The sequence below is a fragment of the Epinephelus lanceolatus genome, chromosome 2 (assembly GCF_041903045.1).
Source record: "Epinephelus lanceolatus isolate andai-2023 chromosome 2, ASM4190304v1, whole genome shotgun sequence".
Classification (NCBI taxonomy): domain Eukaryota; kingdom Metazoa; phylum Chordata; class Actinopteri; order Perciformes; family Serranidae; genus Epinephelus; species Epinephelus lanceolatus.
In genome coordinates, this window is record NC_135735.1 from 24,622,183 (window position 1) to 24,642,139 (window position 19,957).

Consider the following 19,957-nt stretch of genomic DNA (forward strand, 5'->3'; position numbering starts at 1 on the left):
TTCTCACGTGAAGCTACTCTGAGTAATGTCTACATCAGTGGTTCCCAACTGGTCCAGCCACAGGGTCCAGATTTCTCCTTAGCCATTAGTTCAAGGTCCACACAGTTTAATACATTCAGTGTCATACTTGTGTTTCGCCATGTCATCGAGCTAGTTCGCTGTCTCTGTCAAGTAGCTGTCCGTTATGCACTCACTCTATGGCAGGAAACTTTGAAATAAAAACGCTGTTCCAGAAATACACTGTACTTAAAAATAAAGTTTGTTTTCTACATGTGAACTGTGACCCACCAGTTGGGAACCACTGGTCTAGATAGTTTCAGGTTTGCAGTGCATGTGTGAACGGTACTTTAGTTAGCTGGACAGTCATTGTTTTTTTATTCTTTTTCAGCTACTCGCCCTGTTCTTAACAAGCACTGGATTATTTTTTGCAATCACCAACATCTGATTTCTTGACCCAGTGCAGCACTCCCTATTTTTTTCTTTATTATCAATATGTTTTTTGTTAATTGATTTGTTATTTAGGCAAGAAAATGTCAGACAATATCAAAAAGTGTTTCCTAAAGCCTAAGCTGACATATTCAAACCGCTTGATTTGTCCAACCAACAGTCCAAAAATTTGCATCACTAAAACATTTGCTTAAAAATCAACAAACGATAATTCACATATCAAAACTGCTGCTGATTAGTTAAATCTCGATGGACTTACCAATCAGCTCTAATGAGAATTTGTTCGTTGCAGCTTTAACATAAACAACACAGCACTTACACACATGCATCATGCATTTAAACTAACCATAGAAACAGATGTGTGTTTCTCCCCGTAGCTGTAAACAACTCCCTTGTTCTGATTCTGTGTCGAGGTGACTCGTCACAGAGAAAGAAACCAAACGCCTCTCTGCCCCAGACTGATCAATTCACACAGTGATCAAATGTCACTGTAGACATTGGTTTGTTTATCATTGTCATTCAAGTCAGTGGTCATACAGGGGATTTCCTGTTTAGAGGGAAGATCAGTCTGTGGGTTTCATACTGGTACTGAAGCACCATCAGAGCTGCTCATTATCTGCTCATTTGAAGACAAGAATCAGCTGTAAGCTCTGGTTTATTTTAGTACTACAAATCCCATGAGTACAATCAAGACCCTGAATTCTATATTGTCTGTATTACATATGACATACTACAGCACAGACTAATGAAGTCATCACAGCTCGATTCAGAAATCTGAACTGTGGTTAGAGTCTGCAGTGCACACAGTGTGTTGCAGAAGACAGGATGCACTTTCAGCAAATACTCTCTTTGATCAGAGATGATCCCAATCTATTAAGGCTCCCACCTTCCTATTAATACAGGCTTCTACGCTGACCAAGTGCACGACCTCCATGGTTTAGTCATGAGGCAGAACACTTGCCCTGTTAAGCTTTTCAAATGCTCATAAATTTATCGTAGCTACTTTACAGTGGGAGATGAAAAGCTGCATTTTAAGATATTAGCTTTTAACACTACTACTGCTACAGTTCTTTTAGAGTAGCCGTACTTAAGCGTGACAATTTTGGGAATGTCAATGCAGAGACATCTGTTCATGCAACACAGCAGTGACAGGGGACTTGTCAGCCTCAGAAGTCCCCTCGACAGCTTAGCATTGTGTTATTTTCTTACGGGAAACAAAGGCAACAGTCTGCACACATTCAGATTTGACAGCCCTCTGACACTCATGCAACAGAGACGTCTCCTCTCTTGTCTTACCTGCTTCCGAGTCCTCGTCTTCCCGGTCCGGAGCTTGATGTATCTGGCTATCAGTTCATTTCGACCTGTGTGAAGGGAAACATGAGAAATTTGCTTAATGAAAAAAATACAAAATATCTCCAACAAAAACCATTAAACATTTGAAATATTATATTAATTAATTAATAATATATATATTAATTTGAAAATTAAATATCAAGGCAGGAGTGAAATATTTTTGCAAGAAATTTAGAAAAACATACAGAAAAACCACATCATAGCAGCAAACACTGCTGTGACGTAAACTCATGTAGTCTGTAGGCTTGTTTGAGCTTCGGTTTGACAGCAAACACCACACTAAAACATCAACCGTAAACAAAATAAAAACAGATAAGTGAGTTTATGGCTGGAATCTGTCACCACCTGAAAAACAGCACTGCTGTTTTATGCCCGTCACACTAACTACTTTTGTTGGACGACATATTTTCCTTGAAATAAATGTCATAAATGACATTATTGTCATTTGACGTCAGTGATATAATGATAATATAATGGGATAATAATACAAGTACACCCTTTAAAAGAGCAATTAACTTTTAATTAGACAGGAAATGACAGGAAAACATGTCTCAGCATAGTTTTTTCTCTTTGTTCAGCTTTGGCGATGTGAAACAGTCACAGCGTCCACATTATAATGGTTGGGAAAAATCCTGCTGTTTATTCTGGTATCATTTAAAATGTTGGTGACATTTTTATGCAAACGAACACATGTAAACACAACAGCAAAACCATACGATATATGGACATTACCTAGATTGTTTTTGTTGAGTCATAATTATTGTGACATGCCCAGTGCTGCTTCTTCTTTCCTTGGTGGGATGGTATGTGATTTTTTTCTTATGATAACAGTCGATTTTGTCTTCCTGTGAAAATTTTAACTGACTGATTGTAAAATGTCAGATGTGCTCTGAGTGCAACAGCTATGTTGGTTTTAAATTTAAGATGAAATCATGGCTAAAATCAACCCAATCATGTACCCATCACACAAACATCAGACCCTTGATCTAACGCTGTGAAATCTTGTTATATCTTAGTGTTGTAGTTTTATTGTTGTTGCTACTTTTATTGTTGCGATAATTTGTTGTTGTGTTGTCTTACTATTGTTATTGCTGAAGCTGTTGTGTCATGAATATGTTCTACTTTGTAACTGTATTTCTTATATAATAGTGTCTTTAAGCTGAGCTATTATTCTCTGTTTCCTGCCCAGGGACTACAGATGAAAATTAGCTTATAACTAACTCTGGTGCAGCCAAGTAGCTGTACACTGTCCCTGTTAAATAAATAAAGTCATTTATAACCAAAGGTCAATAAATACCTTTAAATATATACATTTTTAATAATGAATATGTATAGGTGACCTATTAATGAGTGGCTTTAACCATAATATTCATTATATAGGCTAGGTCATTCCATAGAAACTTATCAACACCTCTCAGTTTATGTCAGGGATTTTCTTGAAAAAAAAAATCATGTGAAAACTTTTTATTTCAGAGCCCCATACATACAGAGCAGCTTTTCTCCTATGGAGTCCACCATGTTGTTCTATAGCAACCCAGAATGGACAAATCAAACAGTGGCTCTAGTTACAGCCATTCGCATTTTCGTATGGGCCACTGTAGTTCTCCTGCACACTTGGTTTCAGTTTTGCAGCCTCAACACTGCCACTAAATCCCACAAACTGGGCCTGTAAATTCACTGAACCTTACAAAATCCTTTAGCTCTACTTAAATGCTTTTTTTAGCTTAAAAAATTAAAAATGTCAAACTTCAAAGTGTTTGAGGTTGAGCTGTAGGATTTTGCAAGGTTCAGTGAATTTAATAGAAGTTTTTAGATCTTTTTTTTCCAAGAAATGCATGACATGAACTAGGAGGTCTCAGTGAGTTGATACGAAATGACCAATAAATTAATTCATAAGTTACGACTTATCTAGGAAGTAGCTATAGAACCACACACAAAGCTATAAAGCAAACCATGAGGTTTATAACCATATTTCGAGTGTATGCAAATCAGACGGTATGTGCATCTCCTAAACAAACCAGATCCAGCTTCCCTGTGAGAACACCATGTGACATTAGCATGAAAAAAACTCGCAGCAGCACAGCCTTTCAAATTAATCTAATTCAATCTCATTCTCTTCAAAGCCTGACGCTTTGAAAGGAAACAGACCTAGCTGTTCATACTATTACAGAAAATAATGGCAACTGAATATATTGGGTTTAAAACAGTGCAGCTCTGACTAAATTATAATTAAAGCATAGCTTTGTAGAGATTTCCAATTAACAACGGCTCCAAACATTCTTCTGCCCTCAGCTCTGCTCTAATTGCTGCAGCAATGCACATGACCCCTGTTTAGCCCTTTCATATGGTAATAACATGCCGCCAACCAAAACTATTACACAAATTATAGGTAAGGAGGCATTCTAATTATGTGTCCAGCTGTAGCCAACCAATACCACGGATCTGCTGTGCTCCTCTATGAAATGCACCAAATCCTCAATATAATGAAACATTTTTCTACATTCACATCGTTATCAATTAAAGACCTTACTTTTGTAATGACACAATGAGACCACAATGTCCCGCACATGTGCTAATGAGCTGTATCTTAGGTAATCAGGAGAAAAGGCATTCTCCATCAATGGCAGCCCATCACGGTTTTCAACAGATCACAAGAGCACATCTCAAAAGGTAGAAAAGAGCAGGATGTAGGAGACATGTTGCATGAAAAGACAAGACAAGAAAACACTGATAGATGTTTCTATCTGCTTGTTTTCTGTATAATGGAAACAAAAGGCGGCCAGTGGGAGCATCATCTTGTGATGTTCAGGGCTCTTGTGTGCTCATCAAGTGTGCTAAATGAAAGACATGTTGGTCTGGGTATAGCAGCTTCAAATACAACCCCCAAAATGCATTCATGTCCATATGGTAAAGCTTCAACTTGTGATTATTCAAGGCTTGTAGTGTGGTCCATAAAACATGAGCAAATACTGAAAATGGCAACTGCTCATTAGTTCATTATGACTCCAAACCCAACACTCGGAAACACAAACATATTCAGGTTTTTCAGAAGATCAGAAAATGTTTACATTAGCGAATCAAGAACCAGTGAATTTTTGCCAGTTTTGTCTGATAATTGATCAATCTCTTGATATCTTCATAAAGTTTTCATAGTTGTCTTTGTTGTTATTTTTTGCCTATAAACCAACAGGGTTCCCAAACATTTTTAATAATGAATTTTCAAAATGTTTCCATAACATTTTACCCCATTTCCATGACTTTATTTAAGTAGTTGGAAATATATAGAGAGATACAGCCACACATTTATAAAAACTTACTTCCCAGGCATTTGCAGATAAGCAAACTGCTCATCACTAGGGGTGGAGGAAAAAAATCGATACAGCAGAGTATCACAATATTTTTGTGTGGCAATATTGTATCGTCACACAGTATGGATTTTTTTAATTACATAAATTGTGAATATTAAAAATACAAATTAAAATGTAGGTAGCCGCCTACAATAATACAATGAGGGTTTTTTTTAGTCCACTAGATACATTTTGGACAAAAATGGCTGAAGTGAGATGAACAGACTGAAAACTTTATCCTATTAGATAATATAGATATTGACAAAGTTTTCCTTTGGGGACATAATTTACAGTTGAAAATCGCAATATATCACAAAATATTTTTTTTGCAATGCTCAGTATATCGCAACATATTTAAAATCGCAATAATATTGTATTGTGACTTAAGTATCGTGATAATATCGTATCGCAATCCTCTGGTGATTCCCACTCCCACTAAACACCACCTTTACTCACTCGTTAAACAACTAGCTGCATATGCCAACAGACTGAGTGGCACATACACAAAACGCACCTTTTTATGGGGAAGAGATAACTGATCATATAGATCTCAATGCATTTTGTGTTTAGATTATAATTTTGACAAGTTTGTATGTATTTACTTCTTGTTAAACAAACATTTTTTGTGGACATGTCTACAAATTGTTCTGCAATCCTGCCTGAAACTGAGCGCTCCTGATAACTCAATCAATTAAGATTAAGCGTTGTCATGTCTCTTAAGGCATTTGAGCAACAGTAGTTTTTACATTAATAATGGATGTATTATGCCACACATTTGACATGTTTTGGTATTTTTATGAAAATATTTCAAATAACAGCCGAAATAATGTGTTTCAAAACTTTTCCAAACATTCTGTTGATTCCACATCATCTCCAAGCCTAGAAAAGTTTTTAATTTCATAACTTTTACAAGAATTTCATGCTTGGGGAAAGCCTGAACTATTAAATTTATCAACTATTTCAGTTCTACCACACTGATTCCTTCATATCACCTCTCCTCTGAAGCTAAAAGTCGACTTCACGAATTAAACCACTTCAAAAAATATGCTAATTCTAATCATGAAGAAGTTACTAAAATTGTCTTTAGTACAGCAATTTTTCAGGCTGATGTAGTATTTTAAAGGCTCCTGCCCAGTAAAAGGTAAAAATCTTTCATCAAAGCTCTGAGGCTTTAAATAAAAACAGGGTAAAAACTTGTCAACAACGTGAGATCTTTGATACCTGCAGCACCTGGCTGCGTGCCACACCTACACATTTTGTTGTTCCACTGAGCACAGAGGGGGGAGGGGGGGTTGGCTTTGTCGTTAAGCTGCAGTTTGTTAAAGGTTGACCCCGAAGCTGTTTTCACACTGAACATGTAGGCAAGGCCAGCCTGACTGAACCCAGCCACGTGACCTCACAGGACAAATAAACAACATCTGGGGATTTACAATGCCAGCCTGCCTGTCCACAGCGCCTGCAGTGTAAACTTTACCAGATGAAGCGGGGGCCTGCACTATTTTCAATCATTCACACACACTGTGGAAACATAAGATGACAATACAGGCATTCATGCAAACTCCTGATTCCTAGATCAAAGCACACAAATGGCCAGCTGAAAGCTTGCTTACTGTTGAATAATTCATTCTTTTCACCAGGCTGGGAAAAAAAAGCTCAGTGGGTCCTGGCTGGCCTGCATTTCTTTTTTTCTTGCCTGTGTTTGCACTGCAAAACAACAATTGGTGAAAAAAATTGTGACTGTCCACATGCAAGACTAAAAATGCTGAAGACACACCTCTGCTTTTCCCACCTGAAATTCATGAGGTGCAACATTTTCCCACCAACTAATAAAGAAATTGTCTTCCACAAATAAAACGGTAGTTTTTTGTTGTTTTTGTCTTTGTGGCACATAAAATCTTGATATGCTGATTTTATAATTTACAATATTAACTTTAAATCTAAATCTGCTTTCCCAAACTAGTTATCAAACTTTAACTGTTTCCAGAAAAGAAAACCAGATCAGGACCAGTTTTATTCTCATTTATGTTTGGTTCAAAGTTCTATGATGCAGAGACATTTCAGGTTCTGACATTTTTGTTTGATGGAAGTCTTCTTACTTTACTTCCATGAGTTCACATGCATTAAGGAAAGTTTGTGCACTTGTCATTTTATCAAATCCTTGTCTGAAAATTAAGATCTCTCCTTAACTCTGCAGTAACAGCAGCACATATGAAAATGCTCATAATAACGGTCACCAGCACTGCTGATTAATTTAACATCTTACTGTTCGTTTGTTGGAGATTTTGGTGTCAACAATACATCAGAAATCCTGATTGTTTTACAGGAAGGGATCCTGGACCTGCAGCCAGGTGGAGCCACAAACACCATCAGTGGATACTGAGTTTAGTAGAGAGAACTCTAATGTGATATAAAAAGTAAATTTGTGTAACCTTGTAGAGTACGATGCAAGCAGCAAAGTTTTCAGAGCTTTTAAGTTTTACTTAAAGTCTCTGACCGCTTAAAGGGACAGTTCACCCCAAAATCACAAATACATAATTTTCCTATCTGTAGTGCTACTTATCAGTCCAGACTGAGTTGCTGAGCTTTGGCGATATCGGCCATAGAGATGTCTGCCTTCTCTCAGACATAATGGAACTAGATGGTGCTTGGCTTGTGCTGTTTAAGCACCAAAAACATACGTTCAACAGCAATGTCTCTTTCCAGAAATCATGACCCAGTTCCTCAAGATAATCCACAGACCTTGTTGTGAGCAGTTTCATGTAGGAACTATTTTCTTTCTACCAAACTACTCCCACCAACTGTATCACTGCTCAGAAGGAAGCGTGCATCTACTGCGAGCTTACCTAGCACCACTAAGCTAGCTAACATTACAGCTCAACTGAGGGGGACGCAATCAATGTTTACATTTGGCGCTGTCACAAGCACGAGCCTGTCATCCATGAGTAGATGCACGCTTCCTTATGTGCAGTGATACAGTTAGCAGGTGTAGTCCGGTAGAAAGAAAATAGTTCCTTTAGCTCTATAGGTAAGAAGGAAAATGTGTATTTTTGATTTTGGGCTGAACTGTACCTTTAACACAGCTATTGATTAACTGTATTTAATGTCAGATTCATCACATGAAAAATGGACAGTCAGTATATTAAATTAAGTTTTCCTGCAAAAATAAATTAAAGCATTAATGCCTTTTTATTTTATAACATTTTCATTAACTTTAGCTAGATTACATTGTCTGTAGTGTCCGTCAGCAAAACCTGACTTAAACTGACTAGTTTTTTTTACACTTTGTGATTGGCTTAAAGATTACACGTTCATGCAATGCAATATGTCACTGGTATAATTTTAATAGGTTTTTCAGGAAAAACAAAACAGTGCAAAGCTGAACATCTAAACTTTGAATGTGAAGAGAGATCTTACAGTCCGTCCTGTCTACTTTTTGCCTCGATGGTTTTTTCTTGCATTAGTTTGCATTACAACTGAGCCCGTTTGTGAATGTTAAGTGAAGTCCTGCAGTTGCAACGAGCCCTGGAGAGGGCTGTGAAAATTAACTCTTTCTGGGGTGTTCCTGTCACTCAAAGCAGCAGGAAAAGGATTAAATATTTATAGTGTGACCCCTGAGCAGACCCGTGCTGTTAAGCAGCTGGAGGAACCCTCCACCTGGCCAGACTGAACTCTCCTCTGAATCTCAATGACTCTGGAGGATCTGCGACTTGTGAAAGGCACTCCAGCAGCAACCCCACAAAGAAATGGTGGCTTAACCCTCTCTAGACTGTCCCCAAGTAGCTGGTTCCTCATTCAGTCAGAAATCCAATTTGGCCCTCAGCATCCTTCCTCCAAGGAACCTGGGACAGGCTCCCTCTGTTGTGAATAACAATGGAGTGTATTGTGGACCAACCTCAGAGATACCACACCCAGAAATAATTTCCCATAACCTCCCGAAAGACCTCCAGAGTCTAAAACAACTTTTTGTGAACTTAACTGTACAACTGTAACAAAATGGCTCCCTGAATGCCGGTTACACCAGTGTGACACTTCGGCAAGTTGACTCCACTGACAGTATTCCTCACATCATTTGGAATATTCAGAAAAACAATGGTGTTTCATTACTGTTATTTACTATTAAATAATTCTAATGAAAAATTATACCAAACTAGTTAACAGGTTCTTTTATTGAGAATTTCTCCTTGTTAAAGCAAGTTTAATTATTTGGAACAAAGTTTTTTCTGTTAAACCACATCTCAAAATTGATGAAAAACTGAAATTTTAGACCAGGTACCCAAAGTATGTAGAATGTATCAGACATTTAATTTAATGCTTTTTAAAAATTAAATGGTTTTTAAAACCCGTTCAAGACACCTTTTAACCAAATTTAGGACAGATTTTTGAACAAATCACTTATGTTTACTTATGTTTTTGCTACTAAGGACCTGTGGACACCCTGTAATATGTAGGTTTATTTTCACATTTCAACCCTTTATATTTAACTAAACCAAATTTGCAGCATATCATCGACCCATTTATTAAAAATCTTATTGTGTGAATATTTTGTGAAGGCACTAATACTCAACCCTTCAATATTGTCACAATATCAATATTGGGGTATTTAGTCAAAAATTTCTTAGATTTTCTCCGACGTCTAACCCTGAACTCTGAGTTGATCAACTCTCAGATTTCTGTAGCAGAACTGCTGATCAGAATTTGTTCAATCAACTCTGAATTAAACTTGTGCGCCGTGAATGAAAGAGCCATCATCAATGGAGCGCCAATACGATGATTCACCATGGTAACAGGTAAATAAAAGGCATTGTCTTCATTTTAAGCCAGTGGATGTAGAGACAGACTTTTAATGCACGTATATGCAGACTGTGCTCATTTATCTTTAAAAGAGTCTAAGTCAGAGTGGGGGAAAGTGTCAACGAGTTAACAAAATAACATTTAATTCAGTGTTCCATTAATTCATCATTAAGCCCTAGCCTTCATTAAGATTTAGATATAGGCTATTTGTTCAGCTTTAATCTGATCCAGACAAAACACAGGGACCAGCAGCTGAAGACGAACAAAGTAGAAGATTTAAAAAACATATCAATCAAAGACGTAGAGAATTGATTGTGAGGTCACAGTCTGATCCAGGAATAATGTGGCTGGTTATTGTGGTTGGTGACAGTAGATTCTAACTTTAAGACATCTATTTGGATCTTTGGCTCAGATACAATAAGTGACTTTATTTCAGCTACTTCAACTTGAACATAGTCACTACTATGCTGTTAAAACATGTTCAGACTTTTAAAATTCTCAATTTCAAACCACACTCTGCAGCTGCACCACGATCCTGCTCACTCAGAAATAGTGACATATAGTCTTCAATGTTGAAGGAATTATGTTCCATCAGTGCGACCAATCGCATCATGAGTGACAGAGATAGTTATTCACTGACCCAACATGCTAAAAGTTCATACTGATTTTAACAGTTTAAACTGAAATTACACATTAGGCCTATGTGAAATAAACATTTAAGTGGAACTGCGCTAACAAACTGAAAACTGTCTGCAGAAAAAAGCAGAGGTTTTAAACAATGGCAGATAAAGCCAGAACTGGATTTGGATTATGACAATTTGTGGATTTGCATTTTTATAGAGGTATTTTGAGTGTATGATGTCATTTATTTATTTGTCTTTTTGTGTTTCTTATTGCTACGCTGGGTATAATGTTGATTTGCCTACAGTATGTGCAATTTCTTACTCTGTGGGACAATTAACTTAATCTTGATCTTCAATGTAAAACCCAGAGTTTCCTTCAGCTCAGGATTAACTAACTCACGAGTTTCACTAAACCTGCTTTCTGGAATACACCCCTAGTCTCTCTCTACCTGATAGTAACTGAGTAACAGAGTGGCTACGTAAGCTCAAAAACAGGTTGCCACATACGTCCAATATTTACCAACTGCAAATGACTTTACTTCATACACAGAAATCCCATTCAGACTGTCTTTCTACAATTTAACTGCACGTATGTCAATTATCATTCACAATTGGGGGCCACTCAAAAAACCTGGTGGAATCCAAGTAATGGCACCACGATTTGGACATTTACTGAGTTGGTCCACTCTGAAGACATCCATCCAAAGCACAACAAAAAGATTTTCTCATCCTTGACTTCTCCCCTTCTTCACTACCAACTCCAGATGGAAAAAGTGCAATCATTTTCTCCGCTGATAAAGATGTGATTCACTGGAGTTATTTGTAAAATGCATTTATACCCTAAAATCCTGGAACAACTGTGTTCAAGAAATAGTCAGTTCAACTGTAAGAGCTATTAGAGCCACTACAGGCGTTCTTTTTACATTGTTGTAATTTTCTCCCTCGTTCACCCTGTGGATGTGAGCTGCCTCACAGTAACACAGACATGTACAAAAGAATGAGTGTTTTCCAGTAAAAGAAAGTGAGAGTCTCACTGTTTAATCTCAGCACAACATATGTGGTGCACTCTGGTTTCTTAAGGTTTCTCCCAGTGAAGAAACTGGTGCATCCGTCTGTGCACAAATCAGAATTAGAGCTGCAACTTCTGATTATTTTCATTGTTGATTCATCTTTTGATTGTTTTCTCAATTAATGGATTAGTTGTTTGATCTATAAAATGCCAGAAAATGGTGAAAATGTCAGTCAGTGTTTCCCAAAGCCCAAAGTGATGTACTCAAATGTCCACAACCCAAAAATATTTCATTCAATGTCATAGAGAAGGAAAGAAACCAGAAAATATTCACATCTAAGATGCTGGAATCAGAGAATAGTAACGTTTTTTCTTTAAAAAAAAAAAAAAAAAAATACTCAAAAGATTATCAATTATCAAACTAGTTGGCAATTAATTTAGTTGACAACTAATCATTACAGCTCTCATCGGGATTTACAAACATTTGAAGTTTCTGTGTGGTAAATAACATTAAATAATACTATGGCAAAGTTTCCATCCTATGTTAATCATTTGGTTGATATGATATCAGAAAACTGTGAAAAATTAAATGTATTTGAAAGTCTTTTTTTTATTTGAATACCCAAAAATGTTCCGTTTACCATCTTATATGACAAAAAAATGCAGCTAACTCTTACTTATGTTAAGCTGGACCCAGTAAATGTTTACTAAAACAATTATCCAAATAGTTGCAGATTAATTTTCTGCTGCGTGACTACTCTTTGCAGGTGTAAAAGGGATATTTGCAAAGCTTTATCAAATCAAGTTGAAAGGTATGAGGGGCTGTGATTACAATCCTTGTAATTTAAGTAATATACATTTTTTGAAACATCTTCTAGCTTTTAGACATATTAAATGTGCTAGAATCGCTAAAAAGATCATTTCAAGGCCATCAGACACAGAATAAGAAAAACTAAATCCAGCTTTAATCTGCATGTCCCCCTTCACCCCACTATTTCATCTGTGCATTAACAGACTTTGTGAAATCAATACAGAATAAAATAAAAGAAAATCACATAGCACAGATGAATTTTACATTAGCAAAGTCTAAATTTCCATGATAACAGTAAAGCAGCATTGAATCAAACACAAAGGTCTGTCATTGAATTCGCGAGCAGAGCCTTTATGCACCTGTGCAACATAAACACTGAGGCTAATTTAAGTAATGGCATATTAAACAATTTAACTGGCTTGGTTTTCGTCCTTTGAGCAGCAAGAACAATACTTTACTGCTCTGCTCCAGTTTTTTTTCTTTTCCTCTTTTTAAAAGCATCCATTTCCTGTAACAGCACTTTTTACTAATGCAGGCACAACCACAGTCACATCTGGCCCAGCACTCTGCCATGAGACGGCGCTAGGCCTGGCCGAGAATCAGTCGGCAGATTGCCTACATGTGTGTGGCTTCCACCGCTCGGCTGTCTCTCTCTCTGCAGGGCCTGAGAGGGCAGCCTCGCAGAACAGAGAGTACACATGTGACACTGCCCAGACTGTAAGGACTGATCTATCATTAACCCTTCATTCAACTCCTCATTTTCTAATCAACACTTATTACAGAATGATTAAACAGTTCATGTGATGGAAATGTTTTATTGCAACAGGTTGGACTAATATTTGTGACCTGGTAACAGCCATGCTTTACTATCACATGTTATTTAATGTAATGATTTCTAGCTAAGCTATAGTTTAAGATCATTCATGGACAGTTTGGAGAGATAAAGTTATCCACTGTTATTTCTTTTAATATTTTGACACTGCACACTAAAGCTGCAACGATTCGCCTGATTAATCGATTAGTTGAAAATTAATCTGCAACTATTCTGACAGTCGACCAAGGTAATTTGTTTACCTAAAGAATCCTGCAAGCATTTCAATTTGATTTATTTTTCACTGATATAGCCAAATGTTAATTCCTTTGCTCTAATTGCACAAAAAGTAGTGCTGTAATATTGGATGTTACAGCGACTGTAATAAATACAAATGCAGATCCCAGTGTTCTGATTCCATAAAAAATGCATATGGTGATGTGTTCTTTATACTATGACACTGTCTTTATAAAATTAGATTGAAGAAATAACAAAACACAGTATATAACCTAGCCTGCAGTATCACAATATATTGAATCATAACTTCTGTATCGTGCTACATATCGTATTGCCAGATTCTTGCCGATACACATACCTATTGTAAAGTAACTATTTTGGGAAAACTCAGGAAACTCCAAGGTACTCTTTTTGGAAAAAATAAAAAGCCTTTATTGTTATGGCTTGGTCATCTTAAACCTTTAAAAACTGCGTTTCAGCATACAAGCCTCCGTCAGGGAGTCAAACAACTATTACTATGACTATTTTGGGGGGTTGGATTGTGGTAAGACAAAACAAGACATCTGATAACATCACCTTATAATTTAGGAATTAGGTAGGCATTTTATAGACCGAGCATTAAATCAAGAAAACATCTGGCAGATCAGACAGCTATAAAAATAATCATTAGTAGCAGCCCTACTATATGTCACTAAATCCTCAACAATACTCATTTTAAAGTGAGCAACTGATATGTACTGCTGAAACAATCAAATAATCATTTAGTCAACTGACATAAGTGTCAACAATTTTTACAAGGAAAAATACCAAATATTTGCTGTTTCAGGCCTCCCAAAGATGAGTTTTTGTACTTTTTATAACATCAAGATGTTACCTTGAGCTCCAAAAACTCATGATAGGCGTCTGTCACTATTTTTCACAGTTATTTACAGCAGGGATGGGCAAGAGTGCCCAAGCACTTAGTTTGGATGTCAGTATTCATTGAATGTACCGAGTATTCACCGCTCAACCTCCCACATGTGAACATGATTTTTACAAAAAAAAAATTGCCATTTAGTTGGGTAAAATATTATTTCCTGGTAGAACTGCTTGCATCCCGCTGTTGCTTTCTCTGTATTTCATGAGATTACCGCTGCAGGAATGTGAGCTCTGCACTGGGAGTTCGCCCGCAACACGCACACACAAAGTGATGGGGCTAACTGTCACATGGCTAACATTAGAGTCGAGCCATTACGGTATCCATGTGAGTTTGTTGGAATAATAAATGGCTTGGTGTCGGATGTTAGCCTCTGCTGCTGTGTAGCTCGTGCTAACTGGGCAGAGGGACAGCGACAGTCCTTCAGTACTGCATCTAACATGGCAGCAACAGAACATTTGCTGATTTTTCTTATGTTAACTTTGAATGTATGGATAAATAAGCTAAATGACGCCTGGATGTTCAATAAATTAGTTTAAAATTGCACTTGTTTTCGGTTGTTGGCCTATTTGCATTCCTATTCTTACATTAGACCTTTTTTTGTGAGTATTCGAGCACTCTATAATAATTTAACAAGAGTTCTGGAATATGGAAGTTATTTAAAAAGTACATCCCTAATTTATAGAGAAAATAATAGTAAATCTATCAAAATATGATCAACAAATGAGTTGATATTTATAATAGTATGCAGCCCTCATCAAATCACCTCAAACTGTTCATAATGACACGAGGAATCTTCCTGCAAGATCATTTCTCAATTTTTAATAAAAATTTGACTCAGTCTGTTGGTTGAACCTTTCTATTCAGTTTCTTTCACTTTAAAGTTATGTAGACCAGAGCCCAGTAAGTGTTTGTTTCTGTGTGTGTGTGTGTGTGTGTGTGTGTGTGTGTGTGTGGTAGGCCAACACAATGGCCCCAGCTTTCCTGTCATCCGTGATAGATGACTCAAGGGTCTCAGGCAGACATTAGCATCACAATAGGCTAAACCAACAATATGAAGGCATTCGTCCCAGGTTTTGGGAATAGCAGGCAAGGGCAGGAAGCCTTTTACTTGCAACATCAATGGGAAACCACCGCTTGCCAAGTGGAGGAGAACCTGTGACTTGTGGCTCGAAGGAAAATTGACAGTGCCCTCTTTTTGGGGGGGTGGACACACCATGCTATCAGTTTAGCATTGTGTTGGCCCTGGCTGAGAGGCCAAAGGCTATGTTGACGACCACTTTCCTTCATGGGAATGAATAAAGCATTGCTGCTATGGTGAGAACACAACATGTCGGTCATGTAAGCTTAACAATTACAACTAAATATAAAAAGGTCTGCAGCCGGCCAGACCCTGCAGGTGTTTCCTGAAATGCAGTGCCAATGTGTTTGTTTTAAGCGTGTTTACAAGTCTTTTCTCTCCGTTTAGGGATAATGCAGGTCAGAGCGACAGAGCACTCGGGAGCCCTTTAGCAATGAAATGTCTTGTGGAAGTCAAAAGATAAGATAATATCTGCTGATCATAACATCTGACTCCAGTCCACCAGCTGCTTGTTAAAAGAGCTTTACCGTATTGTCGGACCCTCGCACTGGAAGCGTGGGTCCCTAAGAAAGACTTCAAGGCCAGATGTCTCGTGTGACGCCACAACGATCACAAACACTTAACCTATTCTGTGAGACACAATGGAAATCCCTCTTCCTCTCTCTCGCACGCACACAAACACAAACACACAAGCACGCACACACAAACCCAATGCCTGCGGGCTAAAACGGAAAAGTTGAAGCAAATAAAAACTGGTTCTGCATTTATGTATCAAGTATTTGATTCAGTCCCCAGTCATGTAAATGTAATACCCAGGCAGTACAATGTACACACACAGTATGATTTTGGCTTTTAACTTGTCAGGAATTCACACATTCTAGATTCAGTGAAAGGTGATTATTATGGTAATCTCTTAACATGCTCTAATTTACACACATAGCAGTGTTTTTAATGTCTCGTAAAATTCTCACAAGCTCTTTCAGTTCTGGCCTCGCATGTACATGGGTGTTCCTCCCATATCCACAGGAAACAACTCTATTCAGTCCTCATTTAGACAAGAAAAGCAGGGACATATAAACAAGAAAGCCTACAATTAAGAGCACTCCATTTATTCTCCAGCCTGAGAATTTCTGAACTGAAGACGGATAGAAAAAAAGACACTGTGTGGGGTTTGCTATTTTGTGTGAATCTATTTTTACTCTTGACAATACATTTTCCATACACTGTGATTTTAAAAACCTGACTCTAGTTCATGACCACGGAAGCACTGCCTGGGGGGTTTTATTCTTTGTCCTATGTGCTTTTATTTGCACAGAAGGCCACTGTCTTTTCATCTAATAAAACATCTGTCTGGTGAACAAAGAGCTTGTTCAATCAACTTGTATCGGTTTCCTAAACATAAAATGGTACTACAGAGCCCAAATCTGCAAATAAATTTACAAAAATTTCAGCCAGTTCTCATTCCCAGGGCGTCAAATACAGATGCTTTGTCACACCCCTTTGGCGTGGTATTGTGCCAAAGGCAGGCTTTGGTGTCATTATAAGACACCCTGGGCTGTCAAGTAACTCCACTGTAAACATCCATGGCATTACCTGACACTGAGAGCAACTGATGTAGTATAAAGAGAGAGAAGTCTGCATAAGACAGAAGGGAGTGGAGATGAATGGATCAAACAAAATAGGACTTTCATCCAGGAGACTACAGTTTGTGTCCTGTGTGACACCAAAAGTCAATGATGCTTTAATGTAATGTCACACAATTTCGTGTGATGTTATAAAATTCACATAGTGTCGTCACACACTGATGTTACCTTACAAACAAACTTTTTTAACCCAAATCATGATGTTTTTTCTAAACCTAACTAAGTAGTTTTGATGCCTTAACCTAACCGCAATCGTTGACAATGTGTCACGTGTATTTGACGACCTGGGAATGAGAACGGGCTGGTCATTTTGTTTCATTGACCAAGTTTCTGTCCAAATTTATCACAAAAGAATTCACAAATTTCTAGAAAATTAGAAAAAGAAAATGCTAATTAACGCGTGATTTCCATCCACTACTGTTGCACATATTAGGAGTTAGGTGAACTAAGATAAATAGTTGGTGGCGCTAATTCTCCAGTTGCATGCCCTAAAACCACCTCAAAAAAGAGGGCACAACGAGATGGCATAATTAAGGAAGTGCCGGTCAAAAGTAAAATGATGCGAAAAATGTGATGGAAATATTTAGGTTTGTTTCATGTATCAATTGGAGAAAAACGTTATAGCCTTAGACTTTAAGTAAATAAGTACCATTCAGGATTTAAAAATCCAGCCGCAACACATTTGAGTTCTCTACATAATGCAGTGTGCAACTGTAATTAACAGCTCTTTAAAAATCCATTTTTTTTTTCTCTGGACACCAAAAGAAATCAATACTTAACTTCAAATGACCTTATTGAGCTGGATAAAAGGCTTTATTGCAGGGGCTGGGTCAGGAGCGGTTGAGCTAATGTGTTGGTTGAACAGTGGGGGCTTAAAGGTGAGGTGTTCTCTCAAAATCTTACAAGACATCACAAAGCAGCAGGTCACTAACCTGAGCCTTCCTGGAGACACTGAGAGGATTACAGCAGCCAACCTCTGCTGAACTGTGGCTGTATTCAGACGGGGCTGAGGAGGCAAAGACAGCCTCTTTATCACTCAGCAGGTCCAGCCCATTCTATTTCCTCTCTCCCCACTCTACACCTCTCAAACGAGGCCAGAGCTGAAACCCGCTAGTCCCAACTCTGTGCAATATACTCACAGGGGACCAATTTGCACAGGCAGCCCTTGTCTGAATCACTCTATCAATTAGAAGCCACTGTGTTTATCATCACATACATTATTGTAGAGGCTGGCCTGGCCATTGTGTTGAGGTGTGCCTCTCAGGAGAGGGAAAGGGATGAAATAAACGACCAGGGAGTGAAGCCACAGTTGGACAGGCTGCTGGACTAATCTGAAAGGACGGCTGTAATTATGAGTCTCCCGAGGAACTGGTTGTGTGGCGAGTCCAATGTGTGAACATGGCGCTAACAGTCAGGAAGGTGCACTGCCCCCCTTCTCCACAACAAAGTAAGACACTGAGTCAAATCAATATTTTCAATCTCTCAGGATCAATTCAGCATCTGAGCACAAAGGAAGACATGTCGGCTGTGACCAATATGTATAAATGAAAAGTCAAACTTTGTGGTCATGATGGGCTCTTCTGTCTAACGTTCTTTTGTAACCATGAGCACAAGCTGAGGGAGTCTCGGCTGAAAGTTGTAATTGAATCCAAGTTTGGAAAGAGGCAAGGCTCAAAATAGTTAATGGAAATACCCCTGATAGTCACGACATAATAAACATGCACTTACGCTTACATTACAAGGATAATACAGCACTGAGTATGATAATTTTATGGCTATGGTTACAGTCTTCCTTTGTTTCCAGGGATGCTGTTCAGTGTTGAGAGACCTTTCTCTATTCCACAAACAGCAGAGAAAGAGATGACTGTCTCTGTTAGCGCTGGAGTGAAGTCCCTGTGCTCTAGATGAGAGAATAACACTGGCATTCAGATTCCATTCATATGTTGATTACACAAAATGGTCCCATCAGTATGAGATGATCTCATCAGAATAAAAGTGTTTCATCAATGGAATATGATGTAATCAGCACGAAACAGATGATTTCTTGAAGAGAGCACTAAAGTGACACTGCATCTTTAAGAAACCCAGAGTCTCACTGTGTTTTAGTCAAACAAAAGCAGCCAATTGGGAACGTGCAACCTGAAACCAGAAGCCCGCCTCAGAGGGCCTCACACAGACCTCAGAGCAGGGACACACCCCATGTACTCCTGATTCAGGCAGGCAGAGAGCCACGGCCTGCTATCCAACCATTCAGTGCAAACACTTCCACACAGACGGTCAGAAAATCACAAACATGGACTCACTGATCATTTTGTCTTGCTTCTTTCCAGCAATGCAGTTCTGGAAATACATACAGTGAAAAAAATACTCAGACTATGTATCTAAAGTATTGAAACATAATCAAAAAATGTTAATTTGGGCTACACATTTGCATTCAGCAGCATTTTGATGATGACTGGACATGCTGTGTCAATTATAAAGCCCCTTTTATGCTGCCTGTTGAAGGCAGAAATGTCACACCGTTATTCTTTATAAAAAGTACAATTGCAGAATGGAGGGACAGAGTTGTCTCGCCATGGACAGGACGGGATGGGTGTGACATTCTGATGACGAGTTATGTGTGCAACCCAGTGCTGGGAGATCGATGAAGCAGCTAAAGGCAGTTAGCGGCTAACTCAAAGAAGCAGAACAGCAGCTAAGTCCTCAACTCTCAGCCTGTGAAGAGATGCAGCATCACAGATTTCCAACCTAATAATCTCAGTGCCTGAGGACTCATTGCTCCAGTAGTTAAGTGTGATATGTTTAATTTGAAAAGAGACCGCAGGGGTGTTGAGAAGGACATCATGTGGGTGGGTGTTTGTGGGCAGGTATGTGTGTCGAGGGTGGGA

General features: G+C 38.2%; 1 protein-coding gene across 8 annotated transcripts in view; it reads right to left on the reverse strand.

Annotated features, from left to right (window-relative positions):
• The window catches only part of tead1b (TEA domain family member 1b), a 71,105-nt gene that overhangs the window by 24,207 nt on the left and 26,941 nt on the right, over positions 1–19,957 (reverse strand). For all 8 annotated transcript variants that reach the window (XM_033610863.2, XM_033610943.2, XM_033611099.2 and 5 more), the window contains exon 4: positions 1,744–1,808. In XM_033610863.2, the coding sequence (XP_033466754.2) occupies positions 1,744–1,808 (65 nt within the window). The remainder of the gene's footprint in view (positions 1–1,743; positions 1,809–19,957) is intronic.